The 13,103-nt window shown below is 39.0% G+C and overlaps 1 protein-coding gene across 5 annotated transcripts in view; it reads right to left on the reverse strand.

Annotated features, from left to right (window-relative positions):
• The window catches only part of GPSM2 (G protein signaling modulator 2), a 64,991-nt gene that overhangs the window by 28,741 nt on the left and 23,147 nt on the right, over positions 1-13,103 (reverse strand). For all 5 annotated transcript variants that reach the window (XR_002343535.1, XM_021090096.1, XM_021090097.1 and 2 more), the window contains 8 exons: positions 11,451-11,672; positions 10,930-11,065; positions 10,449-10,591; positions 9,293-9,416; positions 9,052-9,167; positions 5,661-5,816; positions 4,407-4,515; positions 3,408-3,537 (listed from right to left, as the gene is read on the reverse strand). Coding sequence is in view for 4 of the 5 variants with exons in the window: in XM_021090096.1 (XP_020945755.1) it covers positions 3,408-3,537; positions 4,407-4,515; positions 5,661-5,816; positions 9,052-9,167; positions 9,293-9,416; positions 10,449-10,591; positions 10,930-11,065; positions 11,451-11,672 (1,136 nt within the window). In the remaining variant the exon portion in view is untranslated. The remainder of the gene's footprint in view (positions 1-3,407; positions 3,538-4,406; positions 4,516-5,660; positions 5,817-9,051; positions 9,168-9,292; positions 9,417-10,448; positions 10,592-10,929; positions 11,066-11,450; positions 11,673-13,103) is intronic.

The raw sequence follows: 13,103 nt of genomic DNA on the forward strand, positions 1-13,103 counted from the left end.
TTGATAATTCTAATGCTTGAAATCTTGGTGATATAACTTTGCTTTTATTTTCTTAGTCATGTTGACTTATTTCTTTAGGTGTTTGATAATTCTGTTGTTGTTTTGAGCTTTTATAGACCGGAATCAAGGATGGCTCTTCTCCAGAAAACATCTGATCTTCCACTAGGAGCATTTTTAACCAAAAAACAATTTAATGAATTGGGCTTTCTTACTGTGCATGCATAATAAATCAAATTCTAAACCAGTATGTAGACAGGCATATGAATTCAGGTTCTTATGGGAGATGTCTTTTCTCTGCCCTCAGCCAACACCAGAAATACCTAAGTTTTCTCGCAGTTCCTTTAGCCATAGGCTTTTCCTGGCCCTGGGGATACAGCAGTGAACATATGAGAACAAAACCACCTGTCTTTATGGAGCCAAACTGGGCATGGGGCCAGCGGTAGGACATGGTGTTGAAGTAGCCTGGGCGCAGATGACGCGGGGCCGTTTAACCATGGCGAGGACTGAGGATTTGGTTCTGGGTACGATGGGAAGTTACTGGAGGGTTTTGAGGAGAGAAATGACATGACATGATTTACATTTGAAAAGAGCACTCTGGCTGCTCTGTGAGGGATCAAGAGTGAGAAACAGTTGGAGGCTTGTGCTCTCCTGGGAGATGCTGACAGCTTGTATGAAGATTGTTGCAGTGGACACTGTAAGAGAGATTAGGGATCTATCCTGAAGAGAGGATTTCTGAAAGGTTGGATTTAGGAGTGAGTAGAGGAAAGGGAACCTTGAGGTTTTTGGCCTAAACACTCGTGTGAGTGGTGGTATCATTTCTTGAGACAGGGCAGACTGGATGATGAACGTGTTTAGGGAGAAAAAACAAGAGGTCCACTGTGGACATGTTCAGGTTTAGAGGCCGATTAGATATTCAAATGGAAATGTTAAATATATGAATCTCTGACTCCAGACAGAAATTATGATTGGAAATATGAATGTGAAAACCAACCAACTGAACGAAATCATCTAGTTGTGCTGTCTGAAACAGCAGCTACTAGCCACATGTGGCTTTTAAAACTTTAACTAATTAAAGTTAAACAACATTTAAAAATTCACCTCTTTTGCACTAGCCACATTTCAAATGCTCAACAGCCACATATGACTAGAGGCCATTATACTGGATAACAGATAGAAAAGATTTCCATCTTCACAGAAAGTTCTACTAGAAACATGATCTCTAGAGTGTAGGATAAGAGAAAAAAGCATAAAATCAGAAGGGAATGAAGGATACGGATGGACAGAAAATAGAGAAAGAGAGAAGGAAGGAAGAAGCGACCAATAACTGAACCCCGGCCCTGCAAATGTCAAGAAGGGAAAGATGAGGATGAGAGAAGAATGAAGATGGAGTGGCTAGAGGTGGAGGCAAACCAGAAAAAGAGGGTAAATCCTGTAGGCCAAGCGAGCAAATTTTGAGGAGGGAGTGACCAGCTGTAAGATACATGGCTAAGAAACCAAATAAGCTGCCATCTAAAACTGTGACCAATGTGGAGTTCCCATCGTGGCTCAGTGGAAACGAATCTGACTAGCATCCATGAGGACACAGGTTCGATCCCTGGCCTTGCTCAGCAGGTTAAGGATCCAGTGTTGCCATAAGCTGTGGTGTAGGTCACAGACGCAACTTGGGATCTGGCATTGTTGTGGCTGTGGCATATGTGGAGCTGTAGCTCCTACTGGACCCCTAGCCTGGGAACCGCCATATGCCGCAGGTGTGGCCCTAAAAAGACAAAAATTAAAAAATTAAAAAAAAACAACAACTGATCAATGGTAGAATGAAGTTCTCTGGTGACCTTGTAAAGGTTTTAGTGTCATGATGGGGTAAGAGCCAGAGTCCAGTGGGTTGAACACAGAATGGGAGGTGAGGCAGTAAGGAAAATGAACGGTGATATTATTTTCAAATTTTCCTATAAAAAGGAACAAAGGAATAGGGCTATAGCCAGAGTGGTCCATGAAGACAAGTGATAATTTGTTAAAAATACAAGAGCTATCACAGCACAACCTATTTGAAAACTGAACACAGGAAAACATTTTAGCCCATTATTCAATTACAAAGCATACAGTCCAGTTTATTACCCTGTTTATATTAAAGTGTCATTTTTCAGCTAAATACTCTTTCAAAGTCTTAATGAGATACTAGCCACTAATTTATTTTCCTTCTTTTGTCTGTATGGGTTTAGAGAAGGAAATTGGAAAGAAAAAAGCTAAATTTTTCACTGACTTGCAAGTTCAAAACATCTGTCTGTGTCAGTAATTTTTTTCACAGAGAATTTGTTTTTAAATATAGGTTTTTTTTTTTTCTTTTTTGGCTGCCCTGCAGCATACAGAGTTCCTAGGCCAGGGATCACGTCTGAGCCACAGTCTCTATAAAAGCTGTACCTGCGGCAATGTCAGATCCTTAACCCACTGTGCTGGGCCAGGGATCGAACCTGCATCCCAGTGCTCCCAAGAGGCCACCAATCCCATTGTGCCACAGCGGGAACTCCTAGTTTTTTGGGGTTTTTTTAAGTATAGTTGATTTAATGTTGTGTCAATCTCTGCTGTACAGCAAAGTGACCCAGTCATACATATATATACATTCCCTTTCTTACATTATCTCCACCATGGTCTATCCCAAGAGGCTGGATGTAGATCTCTGTGCTGTACAATAGAATGAGAATTTTTTCCTAGACTCCCAGCAGAATGAGATTTTTTTTTTTTTTTTTGTCTTTTTAGGGCCGTACCCTTGGCATATGGAGGTTCCCAGACTAGGGTCTAATTGGAGCTGTAACTGCCAGCCTATGCCAGAGCCACAGCAACGCGGGATCCGAGCGGCGTCTGTGACCTACACCACAGCTCATGGCAACACCGATCATTAACCCACTGAGCAAGGGCAGGGATTGAACCCACAACCTCATGGTTCCTAGTTGGATTCATTAACCATTGCGCCACGACGGGAACTCCAGAATGAGAATTTTCTAAGCCTAGGCTAGATCTTTAAAATGGGTCTCACATAGAGTTATATATAGATGGTATTCAAAAATGTGTTCCTTTTTTTTTTTTCTTTTTAGGGCCACACCTGCAGCATATGGAAGTTACTGGGCTAGGGGTCGAATGGGAGCTGCAGCTGCCAGCCACAGCCACAGCATTGCCAAACCTAAGCTGCATCTGTGACCTATGCCACAGATTACAGCAACGCCAGATCCTTAACCCACTGAGTGAGACCAGGGTTCGAACCCACATCCTCATGGATATTAGTCAGGTTCTTAACTCACTGAGCCACAATAAAAATTCTCACTTTTTTTCTTTTTTAGGGATTTTTTTTTTTCCCCAGTTAGAGACATGCAAATCTTGAGAATAAAGAAATGGAGTTTTGAAGACCTAATACTCACCATGCAAACTGTTATCAATTTCAATATTTTCAGACATTACTGAATTGTTTGTGCTGTAGCTCAAACCAAGAACCATTTGAAGATCTGAGAGATTCAGTCGTGCTGTTAGTTCACCACTTTTATCTCCAACCTACAACCACAGGCATTTATATTTTAAAATAGTATTTAAAGAATGGTGAAGATTAGTTGAAAATGTTGTGATATTAAAACTGAAAGAAGATACTGAGAAATGAAAATAGTCATTTTAGGATTATAATCCTACAAATGGAGTGGTTTTTCATTCATAATATTTTAAAGAAGAAAGAAAAGGAAAGTTTCTAAAATATGGCAGTACGACTGATAATTATATTCTATCAATTCTGCACTTCTCTAAATATTATATTGCTCTGTGATCACATTAAATAATAATGTAGGTTATTCTGTGACACATTAACTTGGCATCACATGAATAAAACTTCCTTAGAATACTGTATTTCCATACTGTAGTAACAGTATTTATTAAGCCAGCACCAGACATTTACTTTCCTATACGTTTACCCTAGTAGGGACTTTTATATACTTTAATCCTTACAACAATTTGCAAAGCAGATATTATTATTTGCATTTTACAAATGAGATAAATGAGGCTCAGAAAAGATTTCCAGGTTCAAATAGCCAGCAAGTGGCAGAAGCATACCAGGGACCAGTCCTTGATTCCAAAAGCCATGTTCTGCCTTTCAGACCACCTGCTTCTGCACGGAGAGATGGGGGGACAGCGCAGGCACACAACCGTCATCCTCCATTCCTCCACACTCAGTCTTACCTGCCCGTCTGCCTACAGCAAGGCCAGTGCTAACACCTCTGGCCTGTATCTCCAAATGCTCTGTGCAGTTCTTATGCCAAGAGAACAATATCTAATTAAATGTATTACTTAGCCATAGAGGAGCATTCTAGAGAAATAAAAGGGCTGCAGATTTGTGAATCATTAATAGCACAGGTTACAAGTTTTTAGCTTTGTACCTCTCTTGAAATTTCCAAGTGCTTTTCTGCAAAATGCATTGCTTGATCATGATTTCCTAGAGCTGTGTATGCATTTCCTAAGCTCCAACATGCTCTTCCTTCACCAATTCTACAAAATAATTCAAGTTAACATGCAGTTATTTGAAAGGAGGTCTGTGTAAAGAATAAAATCTATCTAGTAATAATTAAAGAATTAAAGGTATAAACAACACTTTGGATTTATTTGGTCTTTTTTTTTTTGTCTTTTGAGGACCGCACCTAAGGTATATGGAAGTTCCCAGGCTAGGGGTTGAATCCGAGCTGGGGCTGGGGCTGCCGGCCCACACCAGAGCAACAGCAATGTGGGATCTGAGGTACATGCGTGTGGGATACCACAGCTTACAGCAACACTGGATGCTTAACCCACTGAGCGAGGCCAGGGATCAAACCCGTGTCTCCATGGATACTAATCAGGTCCATTACCAATAGGCCACAATGGGAACTCCAGAAAACATCCTTTTTAAACATGCAGTGTATTATAAATAAAGTTTCAGGGATAGGTCTTGCAGTTCAACTACCTCATTTTCTTTCTAGGACAGCCTTAGCAAGTAATCCTGCAGTCTGTGTTTGAATACCATGAGAAGGGAGACCTCAATACCACCTGAGGTAGCACACTTCATTTTGAGTAACTGCATAGACAAGTTCTTCATACTGAGATAAGAACCTCCCCTACTGAAGCAAACATCACAGACTAAAGTCCTCCACAGATATTCTGTTTTTTTCACACAGTTTAAAAAAAAAAAAAAAAAAAAAAAAACCTAACCATTAATATTTAAAAATTAGAAGATTATATAAGAAAAACTCAGCTCAGAACTTCCAGCTTCTCTTGAAAAAAGGAGGCTTTGGACATAACGGGATCCTCATTCCTGCCAGCAACACTTAGCTGGAGTTGAATAGCTTAACGCTGGGCCTAATATCTAATTTCAGCACCATTTCTACACTGACCTAATGAGGAGGACCTCTGCAGGCAACTGAGTTGGTGACCTATTTACTGATCCTGGTTCAAGGTTATATGAACCAGTCTAATCCTCTAATATGCAAGCCCTTCAAACAATAACATACAGAAGAGGTCCCTGGAAGAGATTCTTTAAAAAGGAATTAAAAAGAACACAAAGGGAACAAACAAAACAAAGAAAAAGGCAAAGGAAAAATTACAGAGACTCAAAAATACATCTATATTTCATCATGTCTACAGTAAAAAGGTGTATAACTTACCTATCATTTAGCTCCTGGGCGATTGCCAAGTGCTTCAGATGATAGTCAATGGCCTTTTCATAGTCTTGAAGTAAAGTATGTGTGTTCCCAAGACTATAACAAGCCTGTGCTTCTACAGCTCTGTCTTTGAGCTGTCGAGCCAACAGTAGTGTCTTTCTGAAAGAAGAAATTGATTCTTATACAATGATCATTTTTATTTTTGGCTATAATAATCATAAAATAAAACTCACTTTTCCTCCTGCCTTTAAAGTAATTCTGTTTTACAGCCTAATATCCCACACTTCCTCCATTACTTCAGGATAAAATGAAAAGATGTCCTGGAAACTCAAAAAGCAAATCCAGGCTTTTAAAATAAATGAGACCAATTAATTCTCCAGAGAAAAGAAGACTGATCATGAGATCAAGTGCTTCTAAAGAGTAACATAGTTTTTTGTTGTTGTTGTTGTTTTGTCTTTTTAGGGCCGCATTTGCGGCATCTGGAGGTACCCAGGCTAGCGGTCTAATTGGAGCTATAGCTGCCAGCCTACACCACAGCCACAGCAGAGCCAGATCCGAGCCGCGTCTTTGACTTACACCACAGCTCACGGCAACACCGGATCCTTAACCCACTGAGCAAGGCTAGGGATTGAACCTGCAACCTCATGGTTCCTAGTCGGATTCATTTCCGCTGCGCCACCACAGGCACTCCTAACATAGTATTTTTAACATTAAAAAAAAGCTTTCCTTGTTGTAGTATAACATAAAGTGACCTTTTCCCACATAACCTCTCTTTTCTAACTATTGTCTTTATATTTTGTCAAAATTGAAAATACTTTGTTAAAATTTTTACACATAGGCCATTAGTTACTGATTCATGAAGGATATTAAATACCACATTTAAATAGTAACCAGGAGTTCCCGTCGTGGCGCAGTGGTTAACGAATCCGACTAGGAACCATGAGGTTGAGGGTTTGGTCCCTGCCCTTGCTCAGTGGGTTAAGGGTCCGGCGTTGCCGTGAGCTGTGGTGTAGGTCGCAGACGTGGCTCGGATCCCTCGTTGCTGTGGGTCTGGTGTAGGCCGGTGGCTACAGCTCCAATTCGACCCCTAGCCTGGGAACCTCCATATGCCGTGGGAGCGGCCCAAGAAATAGCAAAAAGACAAAAATAAATAAATAAATAAATAGTAACCAAATTCTACCTCAATGGAATCATCAATGAGAAGCTAGTGTGGCAGTTAACGGCATGGACCCTAGAGCTAGACTATCAGTGTTCAAATCCCAACTTTGTTGGTCACGAGCTCTGCGAGTGGGGCAAGTCACTCAACCCCTCTATGCACTAGAAATTGGGAAAACACTTCACAGTGTTTTGTGAGGATTAAAAGAATGAGCATATATAATGTACTTAGAACAGCATCTTGCTCACAGGAGATGCTAGTAAATGTTAATATGTTTTGTTACTATTATTACCTTCAGAATTTAAATCTACAGATGGTTTTGGATCCTATAATTTAAACAACTCTTTCTGATAATTTCTGCTAAGTATTTCATAGCATTTATAACTATATGAAAAAGTAAGCATATAAGAATGTGATAGTTTTTTTAAGGCAAACAATCCTGAAGTTATATATTTAATGATGATACCTTCAAAGCTGTCACCTTGGGAGGCCACACACTTACTCTAACGTTGTCTGTCCTCTCAAACATTTTTGGAAGACTTTTGGGACTGCCTTCAGATCCTGTTCTGGCACACCATTATTCTTTTTTTTTAATCTTTAAAAAAATTATAGCTCATTTGCAATGTTATGTCGATTTCTGCCGTACCATTATTCTCTGAGTAGAGTTAATCTCTAAATCGTCAGAAGTCTTTCTGGAACCAAATTCAGTTACTAAAGTAGGTTTACCAAACTACTGTTTTCTATCCTAAAGGATACAGATCTATAATGTAACAGAGTCTTCTTGAGTGGCCCTGAAAACAATTCCAAAGAAGAGTTCCAAAATATCTTTAACCAGCATTTTTGGAATATGTGTAAAGTTCTGGGGCCTGTCTTGCCTGTGGGTGTGTGGGGCAGGCGTAAGTAAGGTTCCTTACTTTATACTCATGCTTCTTTAGCCAAACAGCCACCATGCACTCTATCAGAGAACTTTTCAGTATTTAATACATCATTTATTTCTGTTCTATGTCTTTTGGTTTTTATTTTTAAAATTATATACTCTTTGTACAGTGATGTATTTTATTTAAAAGGATACTTCAGGAGTTCCCGTCGTGGCGCAGTGGTTAACGAATCCGACTAGGACATGAGTTGCGGGTCTCCTTGCTCAGTGGGTAACGATCGCGTTGCCGTGAGCTGTGGTGTAGGTGCAGACGCGGTCGATCCGCATTGCTGTGCTCTGGCTGGTGGCTACAGCTCTGATTCGACTACGGAACTCATACGTGGACGGAAGAAATAAGAAAACAAAAAAAAAAAAAAAAAAAAAAATAAATAAAAAAAAAAAAAAAAAAAAAAAAAATAAAAAAAAAGGATACTTCACATCTAACTAGCCAACCAACGAGTATCAACCATTAGTTGAAGGATGGGATGACATTCTAGTTAGACGGACCTAAAGCAATTTTACCTTTGTTTAGATGATAAACTTTTCAGAACTCTCTCACATTGGATTTTTTTAAACCACAAAATATAAATCAGTCACTGTGTCTTTGGTTCAGTCAAACTGGCTTTTGTCTAAGGTCTGTAAAAGCCTTCAATTCCTGGTAATTAGGGAAAACTGAACAACCTAGAAAGCATAGAGCAGGCAATATGAAGCAGTCTCAACTTGGCTATCATGTACTTTTCCCACCTACTGACAGGTTAGAAAGACCCTGCCTGCCAAGAAGCTGGGAGTGCTAACTCAGCTTGTTGCAAGGAGCAAACATGGGCAGAGAAGGTGGCAGAAGAACTCGATATGATGGTAGGATGATGGGGAAAATTCAGTGATCACTGGTGGAAACTTTCTTACCCAAACTATAATTGGAGGGGGGTTGGATATAAATATACACACCACATATGCTAAACAAGTTCATAAAACTTTAAAAGTTTAGAATCTCATTTTAAAACAATTAAAGATAAAAATTAATTAAAACGTAAAGAGGCCATACTGCTGCTATTAAATCTTAGGTACAGCAATATGTACTAAGCACCGTGTACCAGGTACTGTGCTAAATAAGTGCTTAATATATTCTTTCATCCAACCCTCACAACAATCCCCAAAGTGAAGTATGGGTATCTTCTGTTACAGCTGAGAAAATCAGGACTCAGAAAGCCCAAGGTCCTGCTGCTCATATGCAGCAAAAAGGCTTTAAATCTAAAGCCTATGATTTACCGGGTGGATTGCATAACTAGTCATTTTACATTTATCTACAGAAATGTTTGACTAACTTGTAGTATTCAGAGGCAGTTTCAAATTCACCAAGAAATATATATGCATTTCCAAGGTTGCTATAGGCTCTTCTTTCAGCTGCTTTATCTCCAAATTCTTTTGCAATAAGGAGACGCTGAAACAGAAAATTTTAATTAGATATAACTATTAAAAAAATACACAAAAAACTAAAGAATAATCTAATCATGGTTCAAAATTCTGATGGAGAAAATGACCTGGCTCCAAAGCCCTGCACTGTACCTGCTCATGAGCTATGACTGCATCCCGGAAGTTGCCAAGGAGGTAATGTGTGTTTCCAAGATTTCCAAAGGCACGTCCTTGGGCTGCTCGGTCACCCAAAGCAGTCACCAGTGATAGGTTTTCCCTACATGATAACAAAAAGTGAGAAAAAATACATTTGAGAAAAACATTGATTGATCTTACTTACAAATATAAAACTTTTGTTTTTCCTGCTTTGGCTGCATCTGCAGCATGTGGAAGTTCCCAAGTCAGGTTGCCAAAATCTACATCACAGGTGCAACAACACCGGATCCTTAACCCACAGAGACAAGCTGGATCATGAACCCACTGTGCCACAGCAGGAACTCCCAAATCTAACAGTTTGTATCAGGAAAAAAAATTTAAATAAGCGTACAGCCATAATGTACCATGTTTTAAAGATACAGCTGATTTACAATGTTATGTCAATTTCTGTTGCTCCTTTATTCTTTGGGTAGAGTTCATCTGTAAATGGTCAGAAGTCTTTCTGGAACTAAATTCAGTTACTAAAGTGGAATAATTGTGGAATTCCCATCATGGCTCAGCAAAAACAAATCTAACTAGCATCCATGAAAACACAGGTTCGATCCCTGACCTCGCTCAGAGTGTTAAGGATCCGGCATTGTTGTGAGCTGTGGCATAGATCGCAGATGCAGCTTGGATCTGACATTGCTGTGGCTCTAGCGTAGGCTGGCGGCTACAGCTCCAATTAGACCCCTAGCCTGGGAATCTCCATATGTTGCAGATGCAGCCCTAAAAAGACAAAAAAAGAAAAAAAGAAAAAGAAAGAAAATATATGTGCGTATGTGTAGGTTTCTGCCCAGAGTCCAGGACAGTGTTAATGTCATTAGACCCCTATAGCTAAGAAGTCTTACGAAATTGTATAGATAAAAGATGAAACTTAGTCTTAAATAACTGAGACTAACCAGTGATATTTCTCATTTGTACCACTAAGTGGCGCTGGTCTGCAGTTTAAAGTTTTCCTGCAGAAGAAGGGGTTTGCTACTAATATAACATTGTAACATTTTGAAAACATTTTGATGGTTTACTTGCTAGTCCATACTTTACAGCCCTTGCCAGACTTAAAAACTTAACTACTGGCTTGGGTGGGCCACATGGCTGCATCAGTGCTACTCACTCATAATAATCCACTGCTGCCTGCAGAGCGTTTCTGACTTCTTCTGGAAAGTCTCCTACGTCCTGAGGACCAGGGCAGCCAAAGCTTTTCCCTTTGGCATGATACACATTTCCAAGATTGTAAAGTGCTCTTGCTTCTCCTACCTAGATGAAGATATGAGTAGTTTACATTTTGAACCCAGAGGCCAGGAATTATAATGCTTATCACATATATTTATTTATAATATCCTTGATTTGACGGTCAAGAGAAAGAAATGTTTACATTAGCCATCCATATGACCTGTGAAAGAAGGACTTGTCACTATTTCCTTTTTCTCATCTCAAAAAATTTTTATTACATCTCTCTTTTTCTTCCATTTTTCTACAAATACTTTCTTTCTGGCATTAACTTTTAGATAAACTACAGAATGATTAAATGGGACTGAAATGCAAAGCAATTTCAATGAAACTTTCTGGCCTACCATCTAATACTGCCTCATTACCTTGTCATTTAGCTCTCTGGAAATATCTAAGTGTCGCTGACAACAAACCACCGCTTCATCAAAATTCCCAAGAACCTTTAAGGTGTTTCCCAGATTGCCACTAGCTTTGGCTTCCCCCAACCGGTCTCCAATAGTCCTGGGGAAAAGAAGAAAAGAAGATAGTGTGTGAAGATATTAACCAGCCAGAATCCAGTTTTCCCTAGAGAACAAATGACATGCTAAAAGTAAGAGAGACCCATTAGCCTTGAAACCTACTTTAAACAAAAATTTTAAACTTACATTTCTATATTTAAATTTAATTTGCATTCATTTAATTAAACTTTAGGGTCATTTCACCACTAGTGATCTGCTTTTAATTAAACTGTTCAGCCTAAAGATTAGTTTTACAATGCAATGCCAATGAATCAGAACTCACAAAATGCATTGTTAGCTTTTTTTTTTTTTTTTAATTGAATGAAAGTGTCTTTTAAAGTGACAGTTAATTTAGGGAGAAAGAGTATGAAAAAGCTGACATTAATTACCTCGCAAGAGTTAAATCATGATGATGGTATTCTAATGCTTTGGCATAATCATGCAAATAGAAATAAGCATTGCCCAGCTGGCTGTAAATAGCACTAAGGGTTTTTAGGTCTTCAGTTCCAACTTGAACTGCAGCTTCAAAGAATGACACACCAGCACGGCAGTCTCCTGATTTGCACAGACGCTCCCCTTCCAAGGCCAGTTCTAGGCAAGAAGCTTCCATTCTATAAAATTATATAAGACAAACATTTACAACATTGCAACTGCACCACAGTGTTCTTAACTTCCAGAAAATAATTTAAATGTGAACCATGGCTACTCTTGCTTAGAATAGCTGCCTCTATAATTGAAGTATATATATATTATTGATAAAAACTACTATTTACAGCAAAAGCTAATTTGCATCGTCAAATGCCTCTGAACCAAAAAGGTCTTTGGTATAGGATAGCTAAATATCTCTATATGGAGCTAATGAAATAAAATTTATTTTATGGCAAGATAGGAAAAATTTAAAGGGCCTCCTTCCGCCCCTTTAGCATGTTGGGTATCTGAGTTAACCAGACCTCCTTAGGAGACAACGTTCCTTCTTAATGTCACCAAGGGTCACAACTCCTTAGGAGAGAACTTTCCTTCTTAATCCTGTGCTATTTGCTCTGCATGTGTAGGGATGGATTGTGTCAGATGTCACTCTTATGTCACCTAATGGATGGTCCTCTGTTTCAAAAACTTCTATAACTGTGCTTTGACCTCAAGTGGTCAGAACAATTCCCAGAGCTTTCTGAGAGCAGTTCCTGGGTTAGAACACTCGGTTGGGCTTGAATAAAATTCTCCATTTCTTTCTTAGATCCACTGATTAATTTTTCATCAAGAGAGCTCATTTTAATTGGCCCAACCAGAGCAACCTACTTTACCAATGAGAGAACCTAAAGCAGTGTTTCCTAAATGATTCTTTGTCATAGCAGACTTACCGACCTCCTGAGAATTGGGGAGAATAGGGACCTGTGGTAGGTGAAGTCCCATAACTAATAAATACTCTTCTCTATCCAGGTGATCTATGCAACCAGTACATCAACCCCTCCTACCACACATCTCTATCTCAGACTCTTGTGTCTGTACATGCGCACACACTCAGTCTTTTAACACACACACATACATAACACACATACAACACACACACCTTCCTCTTCTTACCACCACAGGATCACCTATATTTTAGAAAGACAGAGGAAAAAAATATTCTGATGCACAAGGCACACTTCTTTGAGACCCCCAAGTGTCAAGAAACTTCATGTTAGAAAGCAATGCTTTGAAGATTTACAGAAATTATAATTCTCATAGTGCTCAAAGTTTGAACCTTAAGAGCCAGAAAAATTATTTTACTATAAATATATCCAGGAGAAAAAGCACCAATACTTTGGTTTCTAATCCTAAGCTGTAGTAGGTATCCTTTGCCAAAGTTGCTGTTGTGCTTCTTCAACATTTTCATGATTTCTGCCATGTCTATGTACTATATAATCACTCATTTAAATGTCTCTATAGTTTGGTGAATTCTTTTAAATTCGCACATGCTATTAAAAAAACCTAGCTTCATCTGAAGCAGTATTCATGAAATGTCAGTTTGATGTGATACTTATGTTTATTTTATAATGTACTTA

The sequence above is a fragment of the Sus scrofa genome, chromosome 4, assembly GCF_000003025.6.
Source record: "Sus scrofa isolate TJ Tabasco breed Duroc chromosome 4, Sscrofa11.1, whole genome shotgun sequence".
Taxonomy (NCBI): domain Eukaryota; kingdom Metazoa; phylum Chordata; class Mammalia; order Artiodactyla; family Suidae; genus Sus; species Sus scrofa.